At 32.9% G+C, this 23,577-nt stretch overlaps 1 protein-coding gene across 5 annotated transcripts in view; it reads right to left on the reverse strand.

Annotated features, from left to right (window-relative positions):
- LOC132560209 (epidermal growth factor receptor kinase substrate 8-like) overlaps positions 1-21,185 on the reverse strand; it is a 64,356-nt gene extending 43,171 nt beyond the window's left edge. For 3 of the 5 annotated variants that reach the window (XM_060224865.1, XM_060224867.1, XM_060224863.1), the window contains exons 1-4: positions 21,151-21,185; positions 13,831-13,915; positions 9,119-9,142; positions 3,110-3,144 (exon numbers count right to left, since the gene is read on the reverse strand). In XM_060224865.1, coding sequence (XP_060080848.1) covers positions 3,110-3,144; positions 9,119-9,142; positions 13,831-13,895 — 124 coding nt within the window. In that variant the 5' untranslated portion in view covers positions 13,896-13,915; positions 21,151-21,185. Of the gene's footprint in view, positions 1-713; positions 898-3,109; positions 3,145-9,118; positions 9,143-13,830; positions 13,916-21,150 lie in introns of those variants that run through there. The other 2 variants (XM_060224864.1, XM_060224866.1) reach the window with 2 other exon arrangements.
- Between the last annotated feature and the right edge of the window lie 2,392 nt (positions 21,186-23,577).

Raw genomic sequence — 23,577 nt, forward strand, 5'->3', positions numbered from 1 at the left:
CTCAATTGTATGGTGTATTTAAAAAAAAAATCAAGTAAATGTTTATCATAATTTCAGGAGTGTTCAGTACAATATTTTTTCTTTCTTGATATCATAATCATATCACAGGAAGTTGTCCAATGTCTGTCTGTGTTTGTCCCAATGTCTGTCTATATGTCCTTATGTCTGTCTGTGTGATGACATTACACGATAGCTCACTGAACTTGCAGACAATTCAATTTCATACAGATCTCTTTGAAGTCAAAATTGAATAAAACAATTTCAAAATCAAGGAGGGGAAAAAAGAAAATGAGCACAAAGTTCAAGAGTATCAATACAAACGATATCCTGATATACTTAATTCAATAAATGATATCTAAAAACAGGTCACTGACAAAATTCTGTATTTCATCTTCCCTACAGTCAATACACAGGGCTATTTTTACCTGTACAAGTCACACACGATGCACATATTTTTCTGTAACTATGTAAATGTACCTGCAGCAGAATTAACGGCTGATGAATACACAGCTTTTCACCTCCCAAACACTACCTTTTAATCCAAGCATTTAGCCCTCAAGGGCTGATAAAACAACTCCTTGTGAACAAAGTTGCTTCGCAACTACCCTTGGGACTCACCACATACCACTGTCTACATCATCTGTATATATATATAACTTCAGAACAACATATCTCACATCCACTTTCTCCAGCCTCATTAGCTTTGTACATACATGTAGTCTTATCCTTAATTTTGTTCTGACTGTTGATCAATTTCCCTGTTTCTGGTCATCTTCTCATATTTAGAAATCTTCAGCTCGTAATGAAGTTGAACATTCTGATGACCAACTCGCATCTGTCTACAAGATTTAAAAACTAGATCTCGAACGGGATTTATCTTTCAGTACTAGTCCTCTTTCTTTTCTATCATTCCAAACTGAAGTCTCCACTACACAGAGCAGCGTTAGTTAGATACAACTTCCTTCAGCAAATGCACGCACATGTACAACACTAATCTAATTGTACCTTGCAGGAAGAAATTCACTGGCTTACACACTCAATTACCTGCATATATACTGAAGAATGCAAGGCTTCCTGTGTATAATATCAGACTCTATTCCTGATCATGTATTCACACATATACAGGGTCTCCACACACCTTGTGGGTCTGTATTCCTCGATATGCAAAGGTGGCGATTTACAAATACCTTTTGTTTATATTTTTATGATACAAAATATGTCGACAGTGGCACTTCACTGAAAAAGATGAGTATGTACATGGAATATATTTGGGAATCAGCTCAAATACTTCAACTGTTGACCTTTTTGTGTATCACCATTGTTTTATGAATTCTTTTTGGCAGTAACTATAGATATTAAGATGTTTCCTTCACTTCAGTAAATAAGGGTTCCAACAGATCAGCTCTACATCACCTCAGGTGTTGGTCCAAGGTGCATGGCTTGGTTTGTGTCTTACAAGAAGTCAGGCATGCGAAACAGACCTGTCTGTGTTAAGATGGTTGTGTCATTTTGCACAACACTGGAAGAGTCTCCCATATGTTGTTTAATGAGATAGGAACCAGCTATCACCAGAAGACAGCACCTCAAAACGGCCCTACAGCTGTTCTAGGAGTATTAACCCAGCAAACAAACTTAAGTTTATGAGATGACTATTATGAAATCATATGATATCAGGTCTTGAATTCCTGGAAGAAAACCCTTCTTGTGGCTTTCAAACTCAGGGATTTGTTAAGCTCTAAATGAAAGCAGAAAAGGTGGAATGAATCTTCCTTTTCAAAAATTGTCAATCCTGTAGAAAAGGAACTACAACGCTGACAGGTCTGCAAGGGTCCTGCTATCTAATGGCTGGAAATACCCCTCCCAACCCCCTACCCAACTTAGACATACCACCAAAAACAAAGCATAATTTTTGAATATAATCCAATTGATAAGTGTGAATAACAGTAATTCCATACCACGAAAAAAATACTGAAGTTTCCGACCCATGAGATGAAAAACATGACATTTTATGAATGTTATTAATCAAGAAATTAAAAATATTTAATTTATAATAATTTTTTACAGAAGAAAAGTGACAAAAAATTGCAAACTTGAATTATCATAGGGAAACTTAATTATCTATTTATAGTAACAGTGACCTTAACCTTTGACCTTCAAAACTGTAAAGCAATTTCTAAACAAACTCTTTCAGTAAGGAAGTACTGTATGAAGTTTGGGTTAGATTGGCCAAAGCAAACAATTTTTCACACAGAAACTGATATTCTATTTATAGAAATAGTGACCTTGACCTTTTTAAGCAATCCCATATAAGCACTTTCAATAAGGAAACACTGTATGAAGTTTGAGCTTGATCAACCCATGAAGACTCAAGTTATTACTGGGAAACAAAAATGCTGATGGACAGACGGACGGACGGACAGAGATTACCCTGATTACTATAGGGTACACCTGCACTTCCATGTGGGGCCCAACATATAACTTTGAAAACATAAAATTTATAACATTACTCCAGACATGATGATTGCAGTTTTCAGGACAATTATTCAGATTTACTGATCTTAGTAAGCACTGTATAGCAATATGGTATATTTAATTATGCTAAATGGAAGAAGTGGGCTTAAGATATACAAAATTTACCTATTGAATGGTTCATAGGTTATAATCATTTAACACCGAGTGTGAAAGGCAGATTTCCAGATTTCTCAAACCTGTGTACTATTGACTATTAACAAAATCATTTAACATGTGACAAACAAACACGATGAGTCAGTCTTTAAGTGAGATACCCTTCAATGTTATGGATTTACACAGTAATTTAATCAGTAAATATCTGGTAGGTATATATTATGATGTTGAAGTCATGAACAGTCAATGCAATATCAAATTGAAAGACAACATGTAAATATCGATACATTTCGGAGTTTTTTGTTTGGAACGAGTCACAAAATAAAAAGTACAATCAAACTTACCTGAATAATCCTGCATAACCATAGTGAGCCAACATGTTAATTACCAAAAGCAATTAATAAAGTTGGTCCGACATCATGCCAGATAAATACCGTTATTTCTATTTACAAATTTACTGGAAAAGATAACAGAAAAAACTTACCATAGCCATTGTTTATCCTGCCAAAGTCGTCATCTCTGAAAAATGAAAAAAAAACAGATGCAATTTTCTTTTTATTGACGCTGTTTTTCACTAATAAATTTATCTAGAAAATGGCTAAGTTTAGGGTTTTGTTAAGTTCTATAATATGTATTGATTTCACATTCTGTAGCTCTTAATCAGACAGGCATTACATGAGTTAATCTATAAAAACCTGAATTTTACATTTACTCGTTTTTTTCATTTGATGAAAATGATTAATATACACAAGTGATGAGACAGTATCTGTTAATGGAAGTTCCAAATCAGCATCATGACTTGATGTTCATGATACAGTTATCTGTATATTACTTCATCTGTTTTTAAATGTCATACTATCACTTTTAATAAGAATATTTAGATGAAAACAACTATTCAAATGTCATATTATCTCTTATAAAATTGAAAAGAAAATCACTTTTTCAATGCCATATCAACACTTACTGATAACATTGAGAAGAAATCCAATAATCGCTTATTAAATGTCATATCATTGCTTATAACATTGAAAATAATCACTTTTAGTGTCATATTATCCCTTAAAACATTGAGAAAACATTAACTTTTTAAATGTCATATTATCCCTTAAAACATAGAGAAAATATTAACTTTTTAAATGTCATATTATCACTTAAAACATTGAGAAAACATTAACTTTTTAAATGTCATATTATCCCTTAAAACATTGAGAAAATATTAACTTTTTAAATGTCATATTATCCCTTAAAACATTGAGAAAATATTAACTTTTTAAATGTCATATTATCACTTAACATCAGTTTTCCATTTATGAATATTGTATTTAAATGTTTTAGATGAAAAATGAATTGGACAAAGGGCTGATGAAAGCCGTAGTCTCTCTAATTTGCCTCTGTTGTATAGATTTAAAAGAACCTGGAACGGTAAAGGTTAAATTAACTGAATAATAGTCATTAATTGATATCATCCACTTGCAACCCTGTCAATAAATACATAAAATTACAAATGGTTTTGTTGTTTAGAAAAAATAACAAAACATTTAACTGGCTTCTTTTAATTTTTGTGTTATAAAAGACAATGCAGCCTACAGACTGCACATCAAGTTCTTAATATTTTTCCCGTTCAAAGCTACTTTTTTTAAAAGCTTTCACTTTTTAAAGCATTGTTTTCAACATAAATTAATTTACCATATTTATCCTTAAATAAGTCCCTTTCCTTAGTGCTAAAATAACAGAGTACGAGGAGGGCTAATTAGAGCTCTTACTATGTTAAAACTGATAAGTCTGCAAAAAGGAAGAAGGGGGCTTTAATGTAGGAAAGGAATTATTAGCAGATAAATATGATAACAGATAAGTAATTATCAAATTTTCCATAAAGAAAATGACAAAATGTATAAAAAAAAACTCCAAACTATTCTATACACAATCAGGGTAACAAAAAGAATACGTTTCAGTATAAGAAAATAAGCTTGTGTCTCACAGAAACTATTTTTCATGTCTTTTTCTAATTGTTTCTTTTTTGATTTTGTAAGAAAATTGAGTCTCATTACATAAACAATATTCTAAATGTAATAAGTTATGATTTTAACATGTTGGCGGAGTGCAGTTTCTAAAGATAAAACTCAAAATTTTCACAATAGTTACAATCAACCAACTGATGTTTGATCTTGTATGTAAATAACCTAATCTCCATTTTAGAATTGAAAGTAATCAAATGTCTTAACTGCAAAACAATGGTGCAAGTGACATTGCAATTTAACCAGTAAAAACACTGTAACATTTTAATAGTTTTGTGCGAAATATAAAAAAAGATAAACTTCAAATAAAAGCATTCCAAACAAAGGGCCATAACTCTGTATAAGACTCAGTTTTAGTGTGCAATGTTTTAATGCTGGTAAAGAATTACAAGTAACCATATCTGTTCTTAAAGAATGACCAGAGACTCTTAAATCTGCACTGTAGAACATGATTTAGACATGTCAAAATGTTAGGCCACAATATTGATATTTCAGCATATAACAGAAATTCCAATATCATATTGTAAACCTTTTGGACAGTGACATGGTCTAATATATATAACGTCCATGATTTGATACTCTAGCAAGTACAAAATAATACCAGATTTCTTTGGATTAGCACTAAATCTGTCGGACCCATAAGGCTAAACTAGTTCAGAATTAAAAGCAAAATCTAGAAAAAGTTTAAAATTCAAACACAGACTATAAGTAATACTGGGGAAAAAAAGGTTAAAAAAACAAAGAATACATATTAGTTTCAGGATAGTATAAAATCAAAAACACACTTATTGTTAAAGAAAAAGATACTACATGTATTAGAATACCCAAAACCTTGGTCCTTGTTATTTTCTAATTATCACACAACTGTACTACTTGTAGTGGTGCACTAGGTCAGAACTGACCACCTTGACCAGTGCAGCACTGAAAGTTGGACTGACCACTCACCTGGCTGTATTCAATTCTAACCTGAACTCTGACCCCCTATAGGAGGAGGGAGGGGGCCTCCTTGGGGAGGAATATGAGTCCACGTAACTATAACAACACATAAAGCATGAAGCTACACAATGTGCACATATAATTTAATGTGCTCAAAATCAACGTGTGTTAGCTAACAAATTACGTACATGATCACAAAAAGCACATCACCAGCATGTGTGTACTTCTCCTGTGTTTACATATTAATTAGAGACACATTTGCAATATGCACCTAAAATCCAACCTGGTAAGACCAATCTAATACCTACTCAAAGCAAAAATCAACTTTGAAACATGTACCGCATCCAAGAACATTAAGCAATGCATCATCAGTTATCTTCTGTAATTGTAGCACAATCCTAATTGTAATGGGTTGTTTAAAGCAATCAATGAAGAGAGAACATTTGTGAATGGTGAATTAGGTCTCATTTGTGCAGGAAAGACAGTACAATAAGGTAATGGTGTCTAACAGACAAACATGGACAATGCAACACAGGTAAATTAAAGGTGCAAAGCTTAGGACAATGACCACCGCAGGATTCCAACTAAAAAGACTGAGATTATTTAAAGTAAGGATCACTTTCACTTTACATATAAAAAGAATTATAGATCTCTTGATGCAAGAAGAAAAAATGTACAAATTTTTAGAGATGGTAACTGTATACAATAATTACTTTCAACTTCTACATTAAAAAAAAAAACAAATATTAAATTTAGTCTTGCCTCCAAAAATAATTCCTTTATGTACTTGTAATTTATGACTTGGTAATTCTGACCATTTGGTCTTGTGAGACAGGTCAGTTCAGGTCACTGCCCAACAGCTGCAGGCTTACCTAGCCAGACAACAGTCTGAGCTGACAGATGGTGTTAGAGACCATAAATAACTTTGACCCCTACTAATTACAAGAAATAAGGAAAAAAATGTATACACCATTTATATACTGGCTATAATAAAAACTAATTATTTCCAGGTTTAAGGATTTTGGTGATTAAAATATGGAACTCATGATTTTGCAGACATACTGTAAAAGAGTGTGAAGTCAATTAATGTACTAGGTAATATTATATCTACAGATTCTACAGGTTTACAATACAGAGAAGTGTGACAACACAACAGTAAAGTAATTGATACCATAGATAGATTAATACATTTCTAGTTACGGTAAACCTCTGGTCAGTTAGAATAGGTGAGTAGTTTGAATACATGATTAATAATCAATAATTATCAATCTAATGATAATTTGAACCCTTTCTATTTTTGTTTCATTTACAATTTGAATTATTTGGACACATCATGAGATCATACATTGCTCAACTATTGCTAGGGATATTAGTGTCACAATCTAACTGATCGCTCCATGTGATCAATATTGTTCTTCTTTCTCGAGACCTTCTTAGTAAAGATTACCTCACATAGACTGTTAATAATATGGTAACTAGATTGTAAATAAATATCGTAAGCAATTGATGTTGCCAAATTATAAATGTATGTATCTTAATAAGCACTGATTCAGTGTTATTTCTATCATGTCTTGCTGTCACATCGTCATGCTTGTGAGAAAGGACAAACCTTGAGGCCCCAACTCTGTACTACATGTGACTGGTATACAATGCACCGAATGTTGGAATGTGTCATTTGTCATGGAGCCACGGTGTGTCAATACACATTCTGATTAAATAATCGTGATAAGCTATTCCTGTTTATTATGCTTCGTAAACATCCCATGAGATGCTTATAATTAATGTTAATGTAAGTCTGTATCCAAACACTGCTTACCGATATGTCAACACTATGTCAAGGTCCAAGCAGACAATACTTTATTCCATTGTACATGGGTTTCCTCACCACAATATTCAATGTGATGAACAAAATGAAATCTTCCATTTTTAAAAGTCAATGAACATGAAGCGATTTACTGCCTTGCTGGAATGTTTTATCACTTTGTCATGACTTTGGGCAATGCTGACTCTGATAGTTCTAAATCTAATTTATTCACACAAGCATATTTTCATCATATTCAAACAGGCTCATTAATATTGATGTAATTTTGTTTGGACAGACCGAAGGTTTACCGTAACTAATAGTATCATACTATCATATTGTTTAAATGTGTATGTCCTTACAAGTAATCAAAAAACTTTGATTGTGCATGTTTTGAAAGGATCTCTTAATGTCAAAGTAACCTGGAGAATTTCAGTGTACACCAGCAATGTGCAGCCTAAGGTTGTTGATTAATTTTTATCCTCGCTAAACAGGTTTTCTGGGGGATGAACATTTAAAGTCTGCATTACATTTTTATATATAACAAAAATCAAAAGTGATATGAAGAAACACACACATATATATATATATATATATCTTCGTTGTAGACTTTTAATAACAAATTCACAAAAACATAACTGTTGAAAAATTTTTCGCTAAAATGTTATTTAATCAATCAATGGAGCCATAGAAAGTCTTTCTATAGAAAAAAAAATCAATTGTTGGGTCGTAAAGCGCTGTTGAAGCTGACAGAGGAGGAGAAGTGAGAGCAATGATTAAACTTACGTATCAAACTCAGTTTTGCGCAGCCATTTATGCATCTCTTCACTTTTTGAGATTTGTAAAAAAAAAAAATAAACAGCATTCTTTCTAAATATAGGTGCTTAATGTATATACAGAGAATCTCTTTTCTTTTCCTCAATCCAAGTTTTTTTTCTAAAATCTTATTACAGTAATTGAAAACTACCTACAAGAAAAAAGCTTTAGATTTTTGTCTTCTAGTCATAAAATTCACATACATTATTATTGCTTTCCCTGCTCATAATCATTCTATTTACTTGCATTCCTATGAATATGTGCATAGGTATCACACACAAAAATATAGACGTTGGGTGCCATTTTACTTCTGGGTATGGCCTATTATTTGGATAATGAAGAAACTTTAATTACAAATTCTGTGCCGAACAGCAAAGGTAGCAAGCTAATTATTATCCATACCTTTAATGAAGGATTGATAAGAGTTTAACAACACGAACACATATATTTATAGATCTTCTTTTTTGCAGAACCACAATGATTTGATATTAGGTCTCTAAGTGTAGTTTGGCACACACTCGACTATATGTATGAAAGTAATGACAACACAATATAACTTGCAAATTAAACAAACTAAAAACCACAGGGCAACGAACATACCATCACCATCCACTGACTACTTGGTTTAATATGTGTATTCTTGTTTGCATTTTTGAAATCAAGCATATATATATATAACCCTTTCTAAATTACCTATGTCCATATTCAAATCATTCCATTAGGTCATTTTCTTTTGGTGATATTTTGTGAGTAATTGAAATATTTTATACAACTTAATATGGTCATAAGGGCAATCACAAAGGTAAGATGTATGGTGCGAATAGGGGTCAACTTGACATTGCATATACAACAGGTACAAAGTGCTGGTTTGTAATTCTGCAGTGATCCAGGAAACAGCCGAGCAGAATAAAGGCACACAACTTACCTGCTTGGGTAGTGATCTCTTTCACTGAAAAACAGGTATGGTACACACAGGTAACAGACACATCTAGATCTCACCTGCTCACGCAGGAAAAATTTAAACAAGGCAATACACAGATAAATAACTTCATCTTGACAGCTCTACTCCATACTGTGGACAATAAATTTACCTTTTCAAAAGAAGATTCAAAGTATTTTGTTCTAAATCCTAAAATTTGTTTTGCAGGTACCGTATTTGACCTAAAAACAAGTGCTCCTTTCCCAGTAAGCATTTTCTGGTTTCTGTTTCTCATCCTTCTGACAGCGAACTGTACTACCTTGTTAACTGTCACAAAGTATTTGATTTGTTGTGTCTATAATTTGAGATCTTTGAAAGAATTCTAAATTACTGAAGGAACACTTTATCTGAGCTATAAATTCAAATAAAACCTTTATTAGGTTTATCATTTCTGTTGCCTGTTAAATCATTAAGTAAAGCAGCCTTTATCTCAGTTTTATTCAGGTCTATTTAATCTTGTCAAACACAATACATTTCTGACATACCAGTGTTTATAGGCATATTTCAGAAGTACATAATACTTAAAATAAATGAATTTATCCAAGAATTATTCAGATGCATATGAAAATAAACATGAAAATCTTAATTTTTCTTCATTATATTCATAAGCTATTTCAGTAAATATAAGATGGGGTATCTTACTACAAGGAAGTAGATTTATTCATAAACTGGAAAGTAAATTTGAAGAAGGTATAAAACTGAAAGTTTTTGAATTTCATAAATTATCTCATTTGCACCTGGGACTGAAGCCCATTAATTATGGAGTGCCCTTCAAAGTCCCTAGAAAAACTTGGTACTGACCCCTGCAATCTCCAAGATATTTAATCAATTATGACGTGCCTTCAAAGTTCCTAGAAAAACCCCAGACTGACCCCAAGTCTCTAAAATGTTTAAACTATAACTATATTGAGTCATACAATTCTGATCTCTGCAAGATATATCTGATTCTATTTTCACAGAAAGGGGAGATAAGCAAGTAGAAAAATGCAGTGAATATTTCATAACAAAATTATAATTTGGGACTGGTAGACTGTCGAGAAAAAAAAAACCTGTATCCACAGATCTCCTAAGTATGATGGATTTATGACACAACATAACAGCTTATCTATAGGCATATGAAAGGTGAGTTATATGAGTGTAATGGCTTGCTTATCATAACCATGTTGATAAACTTTGTACTGCGTAGTGCCTCCCAGGACCCAATCTTATCTCTTAACAAGCATGAATTTTATCAAAAACAAATTATCACACATAGATAAAACTTACTTTTTTAAATTTATTATCCTTAGACAAACTTAACTTCAATAAGAAATTTGCTCACTTATTTTTCAATGACATGGGTTATTTGTTTATTCATTTTGATGTGGTTGAACTAACAAAACTCACAAGAACTATAAATCTTAATAGGGTTTTCAGGATTATCCTAGGGAAATTCAAACACAGAGGTTTAAGCATGGATTAAGAACAATATGTGTGAAGGTTATTGACAGGTCAACATACCCTACAAACATTTGGGCTATGTCTTGTAGGTCCTCCTTGTGTGATTATTTCTAGGGGTTGTCTAGATCTGTACGGTATTACTGTGTATAACAATGACAGCTGTTATCTGATCCACAATGATATATGTTTTATCTGGTGTGAATGTGTTACAGGTATATGTATTAAGTCCTTCTGTGTTATACATGTGCACCTGAACATAATTATTCCTTCCATAAAATCTGTTTTATTTATGCTTCTCGGAAGGAAAAGTAATTTTATTGATTTCAAAATTCCCACATGACAATCTACAAACAAGCTATCTAAATTCATGAGAAACAGGTAAATCACAAGCAGCTTTGTCATGTACTTAATGTGATTTGTAAATTAAACTTAAACTAATGTGTTTGGAAGCTTTCAGCAGTAAACTGTAAAATTTGGAAGTCATGCTTAAAGTGTCTGATAAATTTGGGAACAGGCAATAGCCCAATGTCATTTTCTAAAAGGTAACTAATGACTCGTTATTTTTTAGTTTCTTTATTTTTTCGAACTGATGTAGGCATTATAACTATTACAGATCAGTTATAAGATTCCAATGGAGTTTAATGATTAGGAAAAAATTTACTCAACTGCCCATACAAAATCAATACATGTAAAGTATGTGAGCTATTTTATAGGAGGCCAGTATAGATAGTGACCATTCGAATGTGCTGCTGAGTGTATACTGCCTAAATGGGTGGTATATTGACAGGTACAGGTGCCCTCACAGACAGGCACTTGACAGGACCAGGTAAATACAGGTACACACCATACAGGTACTTCACTGATAACATTCACTACCAACACAAATATCTCAGGTAGCACCTTATTTCAACGTATTGAACTTCTGGTCTTCATTTGTTTGCATGGGTGTGGTCAAAATTGAACATTTTACTTGTCATATCAAAATATATCTCTTGAATATAGCAGGTTTCATTGAAATTCTACACTTAAAGCTGCTTTTTTAACCTATGATTAATCATTTACCATAAGTGAAAGTAGAAGTTTTCTAAGAATAACGCCTATTTTACAGGTATGACTTTTCTATCTGGACATGTGTCATATCTATATTCCTTACTTCCTTGTTTAATGTATGTTCATATCCAATCCATTATTTGAGCTAGGTGCCTTATCTCAACATACAATGTGCCATACTGATCGAATCTGTTTTAGGTCTTTATAGTCTTAAATTTGGTATATTACATATTGTACAGCAAGGTAACAAGTGCATGTAATAACAGGTAATTTCACCTGAATTGGAATAAGGGCTTTTAGTTTGAATTTATTTCAATGGGTTTTACATCTACTATTCAGCCTTTCAGCGGATGTGAAGAAGGGCTGATCCCTGAATTGACTGCCTAGTAAAATGGTCAATTGTTCATCAAAACTTGGGACATGGCCTGGCCAATTACTACAAAATGGGAGACTAAAGAACATGAAATTAATGTTTTCTGATAGAAATTTTTTCGCAACTATTTGATATCTGGGTCACAATGCCATTAATCGGTGGAGGTACAATATAATGAATGAGTTCTCCCTGTAGATCAAGTAGGTATTCTACTAACAAATTGAGCATCAGCGGAACTTCTATTTCTGACAAAAAATGATACTGTGGTTATACAGGTTATCTGAAAATGGGAGAGATGTGACCTATATAGTACGATGATAAGCGATGGGACTCCTTTATTCTGCTGACCATTTAAGGTCTGATCACCTCTGGTATACAGATACACGCACATCCATATAGAATTTCATGACCCAAAATTTGTAAATCGTCTTTCTTCATGGTACATGTAATTGAGAAAGATGTCTCTGCTAGTGTAATCTTATATTCCCTACTTGTAGGTAACTTCCATTTACACTCCCACCTCCCTATCTATACACTGCGATATAGGTACTACTATCATAGGCTGGCCTACATACACATCCCTGTTACAGAAACACCGAGTCACGCTCCAGCTCCTCACTAAGTATACAACAATAGCTCTGTCCAATCATCCCAAACCTGGAACCTGTTGGACTACAATGCCTGCTTTAAGAGGTTCATGTGTCTGAGACTTGAGTTTGACCCATTAAATCTACATATATTTATCCCAGTTATTTCCTCGGGTTATTTTTCAGCATGTTTTGTTAGTTATCTACTGTACTGTATCCATCACCAGAGTGTTTTTGTTACATATGGGATGGTTAAACCAAAACACATTTTGTAACACATCATTTCCTATACTAACTTATTTTTATTTATTTTTTTTTCGGTTGTAATGTTTTTTACATGTAATATAACCTCATATAACCTATATAAGAACAGCCTCTTACTATCAATACCATAAAAGATACCAACAACCTTACATAATTCATCTCCAAACCCTAAACTTTAATTAAATCTGACCAAAACATTTCCAATTGCAAAATCACTACATCTGCATCAATGCTATTTTGGATAAAAATTGAATCAAAATCACACTTTGATATGGAAATTTCACATTACTAGCAACCTTTACAATATCTATCAATCTCCTGATTAATTCTGATGTATATTAGTGTGAACACACTTGGGTAGGACTTTTAACGAATGCATTCGGACCAAGATGCTTTAGTTTTGAAGCTTACACATTTGACGGATGGTGCTACTTTGCGCAGCAACAGTAAAATGTAGCGTTATATATCAACACAAAATGTGGTTATCAGGCAAGATAAAACAATGGAAGCGTATTATTAAAAAAGCAAAGCGATTTTATGTATTATGATTGCATACAACATTATGATATTCTGTTAATAAAGCATCTGATCTTCTAATCATCTACACTTTCATTTCATTCAAATCAAGTTCATGGGCTGTTATTTTTATCTACTACTACTTGACTCCAAGGCACAGATACTCAGCCATATTTCATTTACCTTAATGATACCTAGCTTATACCAACCCTGTAATGATATGCCCTCCCATTTTTTTTTTATCAAAATCAGAAATGTATATAAATTCTGTATCATTACTAACTCAAGTTCATATTAATAATCTTTGCCTCAAAACTATGCTTACATATCAAGTCTATTACTTCTGCTTAAGATTCTGAGCAATTAACAGGGAAACACTTTACCAGGTAATCAAATTTCAGCTAGGAGTTAAAGGGGAGACAACTTACTTGTAGCGGCCATATCCATTGTAGTCGTTATAACCATTCATATTTCTTGGTGTTACACCTGGCATTGTCTGCCAGCCACCCTAACCTGAAAAACAAAATACGATTTATTAACTTACAACCTCTCCTGTATAATCAAACATCGACCATCAATATTTCGTTATATGTCAAAAACAATGAATCTTCTAAATTAATGAATCTATGTGGCCACCATTGGTCTTACAAACTTCTCACAAAACATTCAAGTGCATATTGAAGCTGTATAAATTTATCCTAGTCCTTATTTGAATACAAGATTTTTATTTTTACTTAAAATTTTGTCTGAATTGCTGCAAGTGATTAATAACTTTTTCGACTAATTTTTCATTTTCAATTTTTTTTTTCTCTCTACGTAATCAGCTGATATAACGAATGACAGTTATATCAATATGTCAATGAATGTCAAATTAAATCTAAAAGTTCACCCTGGTTAACTATATCTTTATACCTGAAAAATAATATTAAACCTGTTTTCACAGCAATAAAATCCCAGTGTTTGAAATATATTACAATGTGTAAAAATCCAACAGAGAAAAAAGTTGTATTTTGTGATCATTCAGAGATCTGAGCTGACAGCTAGTCTGGAGTAAAATGTCTACATTACTTGCTAGCCAACAAGATATCCAATACTGGGTGTAAGCAAAAAATCACATGACTGACATGTTAAGTACACAAGACGTTATTCACATTGGTACCTATATGAGAAATTTACATTACAGGTAGGTACATACACATGACAGGAATTGTTCATGTACTAGCGTATAAATCGATAAAAACATGCTATGGATTAGATTCAGGAAGTTGAAATACCAGCATTACACATTTAAGACATGCACAACTCATTACAAAGATATCACTAGACCAATGCATAGTCAAGATCATGATATACAATAACATACAAAATCTACAATCACCTTGTTTATTTTACTGAAATTGTTTATTTTAAACTAAAGGAAAAGTAATTAAACACTTGTATATTTCCCCTATTAGGCTTCATTCCTTCTCCCGTAGGGGTTAAATACTGATTTACATTTTGTACAAAACTAAGTCTTTTACCAAGAATGCTTTAGATCAAATCTGGATCACTCTAACAGAATAAATGATTATAAAGAATTTGTTCTATTTCATCTATTAGGCAATGCCTCTCCCGCCCCTGGGTGTCGAAACACACTGTTCATATAAAATTTATACCCATATCCTGAACATGTTTTGGGCAAAACTGGAAAAGAAACCAAAGCAAGCAATCCTATATAAGATGGATGATTTTAAAGAATTTGCCCTATTTTCCCTTTTTGACATTACCCCTCCCACATCAGGGCACTGATACCTACCATTCATACAAAACTGATTTTGCTTTACCCAAGGATGTTTCAGACCAAATTATGACAATACCGTGCCATTCCTAAAGAACAAGATAGAATTTAAAGAAATTGATATATTTATCTTTATATATATATTGATATTTGATATATATGAATCTTGCCCCTCTGGCCTACAGAAACACAGTTTTTACAAAATTATTTCCCCTTCCTCCAAGGATGCTTCAGACCAAATTTGGTTAAAATCCAACTTATTGGAAAAGTTGCCAGACGACAGATGGAGGAACGAAAGACACTGTAGTATTCCTATAGCTCACTTGTGAGCTTATTTAATTGATATTAACAAATGACAATGAGAGGTGATACAGGAAACAGAAGGATGATCCAGAATCTGTTTTATAAAGCACTTTCCGTCAAATACTATTATTCTACATACTTATATATCAATTGTCGATAATTAATTTATTTCATTACTGGATATGTTTACTGGAAGGACCCAGAGAATATTTACTGCAGTTTAAAAACATTTACAAAAAATCTCAATTATCTCATCTAAGAAAAGAAGATGAGAAGAGAAAATTTTAGAACTGTCCTAAAACAAATTTCACACTCAAATCAATGCTTTATAGGATGGCAGTCACATACACATGCCTAATAGATTTGATTCTGCAATCAATGAATAAATAATTTCCATTTTAAAACAGGTTCAGATGATTGCTAGCCATTATTAGCTATACATATCTCCCTTATTGGTCCACCAGAATGCTCATTTCAACACAGATGAAATTTAAGAGGGAGCCACACCACTAGGCTGGTCTCAGACAAATCTGCCAAGTAACATTGATTGCGTATACTGTGGACCCCCTCAGCCTCCTAACAAACCTAAGGCTGTAGGCCACAGGTGTGCTACTCTACACAGGTAAGAGACTGAACCAGGTAATTAATGACATATACCATCACATAACAAGTGGCTGAAGGGCAGGGTTCATCACTTCTTGGTCACACTACTAAGGGAGTCACTTTGGCTGTTGACAGCTCTTTATAGGTTCATTTATACACAACTGAGGTTTGGGAGATCTAATGCCCATCAAGCAATCTTAATGTGACCATGGGTTAGCTGTACATCCCTAACATGTCAGGGCAATCTGGAGCAATCACAAGTTCTTGCACTAAAATAGATTAGGATTATATGTATATCATATCATAATAATGTGCATCAGATTCATTATAAATCACCAACATTGACTTCCTCAATTTGTAGTCTTTCCTTGTTCCATATAACAAAATTTATTAATTATTCAGTAAATAAAATGATCCCTTATACAGTATTAAATGTAAGGTTACATTAATATATATAGTAATTAGTACTCAGTGTGTCAGGTTACATTTATTCAGACTTAATATTTTTAGCAAATCTGTCTTCATCTTGCTTTAAGTTACAAATTACATCTTACTGAAAGTTTTTTTATTGTAAGGAGAAGTGCCTATCATAAAAAAACCAACAAAAAATAGTAAAATCTCACGGTTTTATAATGTGAAAAGAGACATACAAAACCAGATGAACATGTTATGACCTTTTTGGACATTTACTAATAGACACAGGATGGCCTTTACTATTTAAGATATATGACTGAAGAAACACTTGACTTTTAAGCTTCAATAAATTTGTATAATCAACAATATAAAGATCATAAGCACTGTCAACTTATCAATGCATGTGGTTGTTCTTATATATTGACTTTTGCACCCTGTAGACACGATCATGATCACATGACAAATTATCGAGCAGTTTAAACCTCTATATCTGGCCCGGTTATAGTTTGAATTTTACTTCCTAGTTACATCAACACATGCAGGCATGCCATGTCTATAAATATAAACAATACATTATTGCTTTACTGCAAAAGTAGACGTCCTTTACTGTTTTATCCCTAAATTATGTAGAATCTATCTTTTAATAAAAAGTAAACATTCATAAATTAATAATAACAACTATATCTGAAAAAAATAACAGATAAAATTTGGGAATGGTTGTTTTAATAAATTTTAAAGAAGAAACAGTCTAAATAAGAATACAGAAGGTGAAAACCACATCTATCTTTGTGCATCATCTCTGCTGAAATATTTACTCTGTTTAATTCAAGTTAAACCAGATGTACCCATGGTATGCAGGGATATTGAACATATAATGCATTTCCAAGTGTTAAACAGTCTAATGGTAATAATCTCAGTATTTTACACTCCTAATGTTTTAAAGAAAACTAGATTAATTTTATCGGCAATCTGTTAACCTAATTTGTTTAGGCAGAAATCAAAGTAGGTCAAAGCTAAAATATATCAAAGATTCATATTTACTACTACGAACAGTACGTTAAAAAAACTTCATCACACACCCATGATGTATTAGGCAGATATCTTTCAAGTCTTTTAAACAGAATATTGTCGTGCTTGACTAAGCATGGAGTATGCTACTTTTTATTTACTATATCAACATACACGAACCTAGTTGAATTTAACACTATACATACACTTCCTTATTCATTTTCTTATCAAAGACAAATAGTGGAAGAAAAAAGCTTTATCACTACAGGCAAGATATTTAAGTTTACAACTATCATCAAAGGCATGCAAGCAATATTGTCCAAAAAAAACCCCACAAATTTACCCATTAACAGCACATATGCTGATTTCATTTACATATTTATTTACATAAAAAAAACATATACTACAATAAATATTTCTTATAACAGCTTGACTATAACACTGATACTTTTGTATGTATATATACATACACACTAGGTATACATCCTTTTCATATGGAATTGTTAATCTAAGAATTTCAAATGCTGTTCACTTCATGAATAAATTAGCATTAGATATTCATTGTATATTTGTGTATTCTGAACCTGAAGTAATTATCTACATACATTTTACTTAGTTAAGCATAAACATCCAGGTAGAATAAAACAAAGTTAATACTTGATTAGTAATTACCTGTACGTTCCGTCCTACATACCTTTAACCACAGACTGATAAGTTAATAAGCTATTTTCAAAGTCTACAGGTTTTCATTAATATTTGCAGCAAATGTTCAGACTGTCCAAGTAAATTTCAAATAAGTTTTATCAGTGGCTAATGAGTATATGAAATACAAAGCCTTGCAATTGTTTCAGTGTAACGAAGGTATTATACTTGTTATACAGTCTGAGTTGGCAATCACTAGAGAAATCTGACATTACAGGGCTTTTTCTAAGGACTCTATGGGGTCATGTTTTAGTATGGGCAAGACACTTTACCCCGAATAACATTGGCTGCAGCCAGCCTCTCACATGTTGTTCATTGAGGTATAGTCACCAGCTACTGGCAGATAGGATTCAACTTTGCCTGGCAGTTCTTGGAGCGACAAACCCAATATGTAACCCTTGTACATGTTAAATTTATCTTTAACATACTAATTACTACTTAATTTGAGGACTGCTATTGATATTCTGTACCTGCAATGAAATGTATGATTCAGTCATTTCCTATATAAAAAAAAAATTGACACAGATTTTCATAAAACATGTAACCAAATAGGCTTATACTGCAGTAGTTGGTGTGGCGTATCTGAAAAAGGTTTGCTGATATACCTACATACAATGAAAAATAAAGACAAGACCACATTCTCTTGTGTAAGCCTTATTACTGTGTAACATGCATAATAACGACCCAAGTAAACACTGGTTTTCTTTAGTTTCAAATATAGACTTATAACAATGCAAGAAAAATATATAACCCTTTGTTATTGTTGGAACAACTTTTAAAATACCTAAAGTTGTAAATCAAGTACCAGTGTAAACTGCACTAAATACATATGACATGACATCATTCATGGATACATAGGCATAATCCTGGAAGCTGTGACAGTAATGTGTGCATATTAGTGAATTTTAGTCGACATTGGAGTTAAGACAGGTCAATTGCACTGAATGCATATGACATGACAGGGCACATGGACACACAGGCAAAATCCTGGAAGCTGTGACGGTAATGTGTCCATGTTATTTATTTTTGTCAACATCAGAGTTAAGATGGGTCATTCTATACATATGGGATTAATGTCATTTTTGAGGTAACATACAATGGCCCCTTGATACCTTCCTTAGATTATCTATGTTTTGTGTAGTCATGTCTGTATAAAATTTTCCATCAGAAACTCCTTACTTAAACTATCTTCTTAGCAAATGGTCTCAAATTATTGATAAATTAAGATCAGTGACCTCAACAACTCATGACCACTGGGATAAAATAACTGATAGAGTTCTACGTAAATGCAGTAGGCTTACATTCATAGATTAAATACATCAAAGGTGACCTGGTGTGCATGTGTTTGTTCATTGATACAACCAATCTAATTTGTTTTTAATATACTAGGACTGCTACTAAAATCAATTAGATTTATCAAATGTAGTATACAGTAAGTATTTACTATCTGTACGCAAGGTTGTCATATCTGTGTGATATTTTATCATCATACATATTACATTCTTTTATCTCCGAATTGTAAATGTACATATTGGTAAATATATTCTAGCAATTTTTACACTAAAGAAATTATCACAAATGTGTGAATTTGTTATTTCATATAATTGTTTGTAGTTAGGATCATGCATTACAATTTCATTGTGCCAAATTACTTGTGTTTACAGTATAATTTTGTTTCTAGACCGTATTCAATCCTCATCAGAATTTTAAAAAGTGGGTGGTTCAGACGAAATGCACTTAGGAGTTCAGGGGTTGATTCCCAGAATGGAAGAGAAAATATATGTCACCTGCCCTACTTCATTGGTTTTTCCCTCTGTATTTCAGTTTCCTCAAAAATTTAGACACTCCCCCACCTCTCTCCCTTACTACCATCCTGGCCAACAAGAATGATTAATATAGGTTAATGCTTGTTGTATTATTGTTGTAAACTAAATAATATTTATATTTATTTATAGACCTAAAGAAATGAACTAAGATTCAGGTGTTGTGCTGCCTGCACCTCCCACACAAATTGACATGTCATATTTCTCCATCTCATTAAAGAAGCTGGTTAACAACTGAATATCATCGGTTACAGGACAATCTGTATACAAACAGTACATTTTAATCAAGTGAGGTCACATGTCTAAAACTCAGGTTTTCAATAAAAATAACACTACCCCTAACGCCCTTCCATCCGGTTAAGCAAATGTGATTAATAACTTATTTCGCAATTGTTGCTTAATAAGTAAAGCTTACAAGTTCCCAATATGAAAATAAGCAATCGTAATAATCTTGGTGTGAAATCTGTAATTTTGAGCCAATACATAGATCTATAAATGTTTCAATGTTTGGTAATTTAAACAGGCCTAAAATATGTCTAAAGGTCAACACAACAGTTGGTTAGAAATAGTAGTGTTGAATGAATGGAATGTAAAACTCAGTAGAGCATGACTTTTTAGATGGTATATCATACACAATATGTCAGCTATGTGAGGGTAAAAACATGTGCATGTATTTCGGCAGGTACAATGGTAATTGTAAATTACATGTCAATTTGTAAACACATGAGACAAGCAAAGCCCTTGGGGTATAGAAACAGCTATATGTAACTGCCACTTAATCATGGTCCACACCCTAATACTATAAACCGTTCATGACACACCTGTGTAAGTTGTTAAATTAAAGGACACACGTGTGTGTTTTATGCATTACCAAACGAAAACGACAACGAGAATAAACACATCATCTCATTACTTAGCTGGCAAATATAAAGCGTCTTTACTCGCGAGACAGATACATTTATCAACATCACTCTACCTGCTAAATTATAATAATAAACTTGACGGGCCAGGTAAAACTTCACCAACATGGCGGAAAATGTCGGATTGCTTCCCAAAACATATGCACTTGACGGACCAAAATTGAATATTACGAGCTACAATACAAAATACACACTTACCCAGAAGTTATTTATCCTGTCTGTAGGCAGAAATGATCCAGATATATGATTTTAGCGGTGTCAAGCAAGATAACACACGATAAAACTAATCGTGTGCTCTGCACTTGGGAGTGGTTGTATACAGCTGTTACAATATACAACACCCCCTCGATATTGTCATAATAATTAAAATATTTGGCATATGTTAGAATTATCTCTGACTGATACTACATGCATTATTTAAAGATAACTTAATTAACATTTCTGAGTTGTGCATATATCATTTAAGAGTCAATTATTGTGAAAATATACGACGGGGCAAAGGCACACCTATGTAAACTATATCAATAGAACAGCCAACTCGCTCTGCGTTTGGTCACATGACCTTAAAATGGCGGATGATCCTAACAAAATGTAAACATTGCGTCAGATATCACACGTGTTTCACATGGATAGCATTTGATAAAAAAAAAATCAAATTTGTATCACAGCTTACAAACCAGATTTTTTGCTTTTATTTTTTCCATTTGAAAACAATTTTACCAGTTAGGACCTCGCCTCTAAACTATTCTTGAATCATGTTTAGTAATAACACGACTTTGACTTGGATAATTATTAATAATTGTTATTGTGGTAAAGTAAGCATATTACATGATATCATATCATTATTATTTAGATATTTTACACATGTGATGCCATACACATTATATGCATTTGGATGTTTAAAAGATCACATAACAATATATTTTGCAATCTCCTTTATTATTTATTATTTAAAAAGAAGCTAACAACAGTATGAAAAAAGCAGGCGATGCCATAAAACGAGAGAGGTAACACAAGAAAGCAGATACATATATAAATCGCCCTTTTCCCAATATTATCCATAGAACCACAAAATGTGTATGATTTGTTGTCAGACTCTATATTTAGATAAAAATCAATTTGAATTTATTGTGACAAGAGTAATGAAAAGATCACACATCCGCAGAAAGTCATCCGATTCGAATTTTGCTTGGAGCATAAAGTGTTCGTAACCTTGGTTTATCTAATCCGATAAAGTCGTTCCAATCTTTCGAAACCTAAAAAGGAAAAAGAAACATTTCTTCCGTACCCTCTTCATCCGCAGTAGTAAAATATGAATTTCCATATCACGTGCCCTATTCGAGTGTCGTTATTATTTTTTGTTAGGAATTCATGTACATATCGGTGTCATTTGTACATAAGTGACATACAATAATTTTAGCAAATTTGACGAATTCTTCCTACTATTGAGTATGACAATGTTTTTGGAACCTAGAATTCTTGTCCTATCAGTAAGGTTTAGAAAAAAGCGGACCACTCTTAGCTCATCTGCGACTTTGTTTTGTATAGTTTAGAAATACCGGCCCCCACACCAAGAAGAACAGGCATGGTCGAAATGACACTGTATGAGAGCTGAACATAGAGTTTTCTTGAATTTTGAAATAGACAGTTACTATTTCTGTCGAGGAATTTCACTCTTCGATTGATTTTCTACTCTGGAGACAATTTCTTCTCCATTTAAGAAATGGAAATTGTCTATCATCATCTTACTGTATTTTACAGCCGAACGGAAAAGAATATTTTGATCTTTGAACGAAATATGAATTTATCAACTGGTGTGTGACTTCATTTTCTTTTTGGGACCAAAAATCATACACAAGGTTTTGCATGAACTTTAGTCTGGCTTCAGGATCTCATACTCTAGTCGACGGACTCTTCTTGCAAAATGGCTGTCGTGGCGTTTTTTGACGGGGCCGTGAAATAGCAACACAATACCTCCGTCTTGGAACACATTCAAACGACCGTATCTTGAGCAAGTTGATACTTTTAGAAAATAATTTTCAGTCTCTATCATACTGCAGCGTTTTTTTAATATCAAAACCTAACACTAACAAGCAACTATTACATCTCTGACAAGTTCGAGTTTCAGGGATGTTTTTTCAATGTTTTTGTTCCTATTTTTAGTGAAAAGTATTGTAAGCACTCTATCGTCTCAACTCCCTGAGAGATTTTCATATACAACCCTTATGTTTGAACTTGCACAAGCCATGTTGATTCTTTATAAGTTGGTAAAGTTTGACGAGATCCCCGCATGGAATGAAGCCTCTGGAGCGCTGACATTGATTTCTAAAAATAGTAAAAAAAAAACACCTTGACTCATCAACCCTGAAACGCAAACTTGTCAGAGAAAATTGATGCATTATAAGTGTGTGAATTTTGACGAGAATCCCTCAAGGGGTGAATCCGACATAGCACTGACAAACTTTGGTTTAACGTGCAAACTGGTTCAGACGTCTGTCAGTCCGTCTGTCCCCCGCCGCTTTCAGTCGTCGTGGGGTATTGATAAGGGGGTGTTTCACAAAGAAATCAGTACATTCTAATTATCGACCATTTACAATACTAATTTCTTTGCAAAGTTAAAAGCAT

This window comes from Ylistrum balloti, unplaced genomic scaffold (genome assembly GCF_031769215.1).
Source record: "Ylistrum balloti isolate Yb309-2 unplaced genomic scaffold, AGI_CSIRO_Ybal_v1 Utg371032, whole genome shotgun sequence".
Lineage (NCBI taxonomy): Eukaryota > Metazoa > Mollusca > Bivalvia > Pectinida > Pectinidae > Ylistrum > Ylistrum balloti.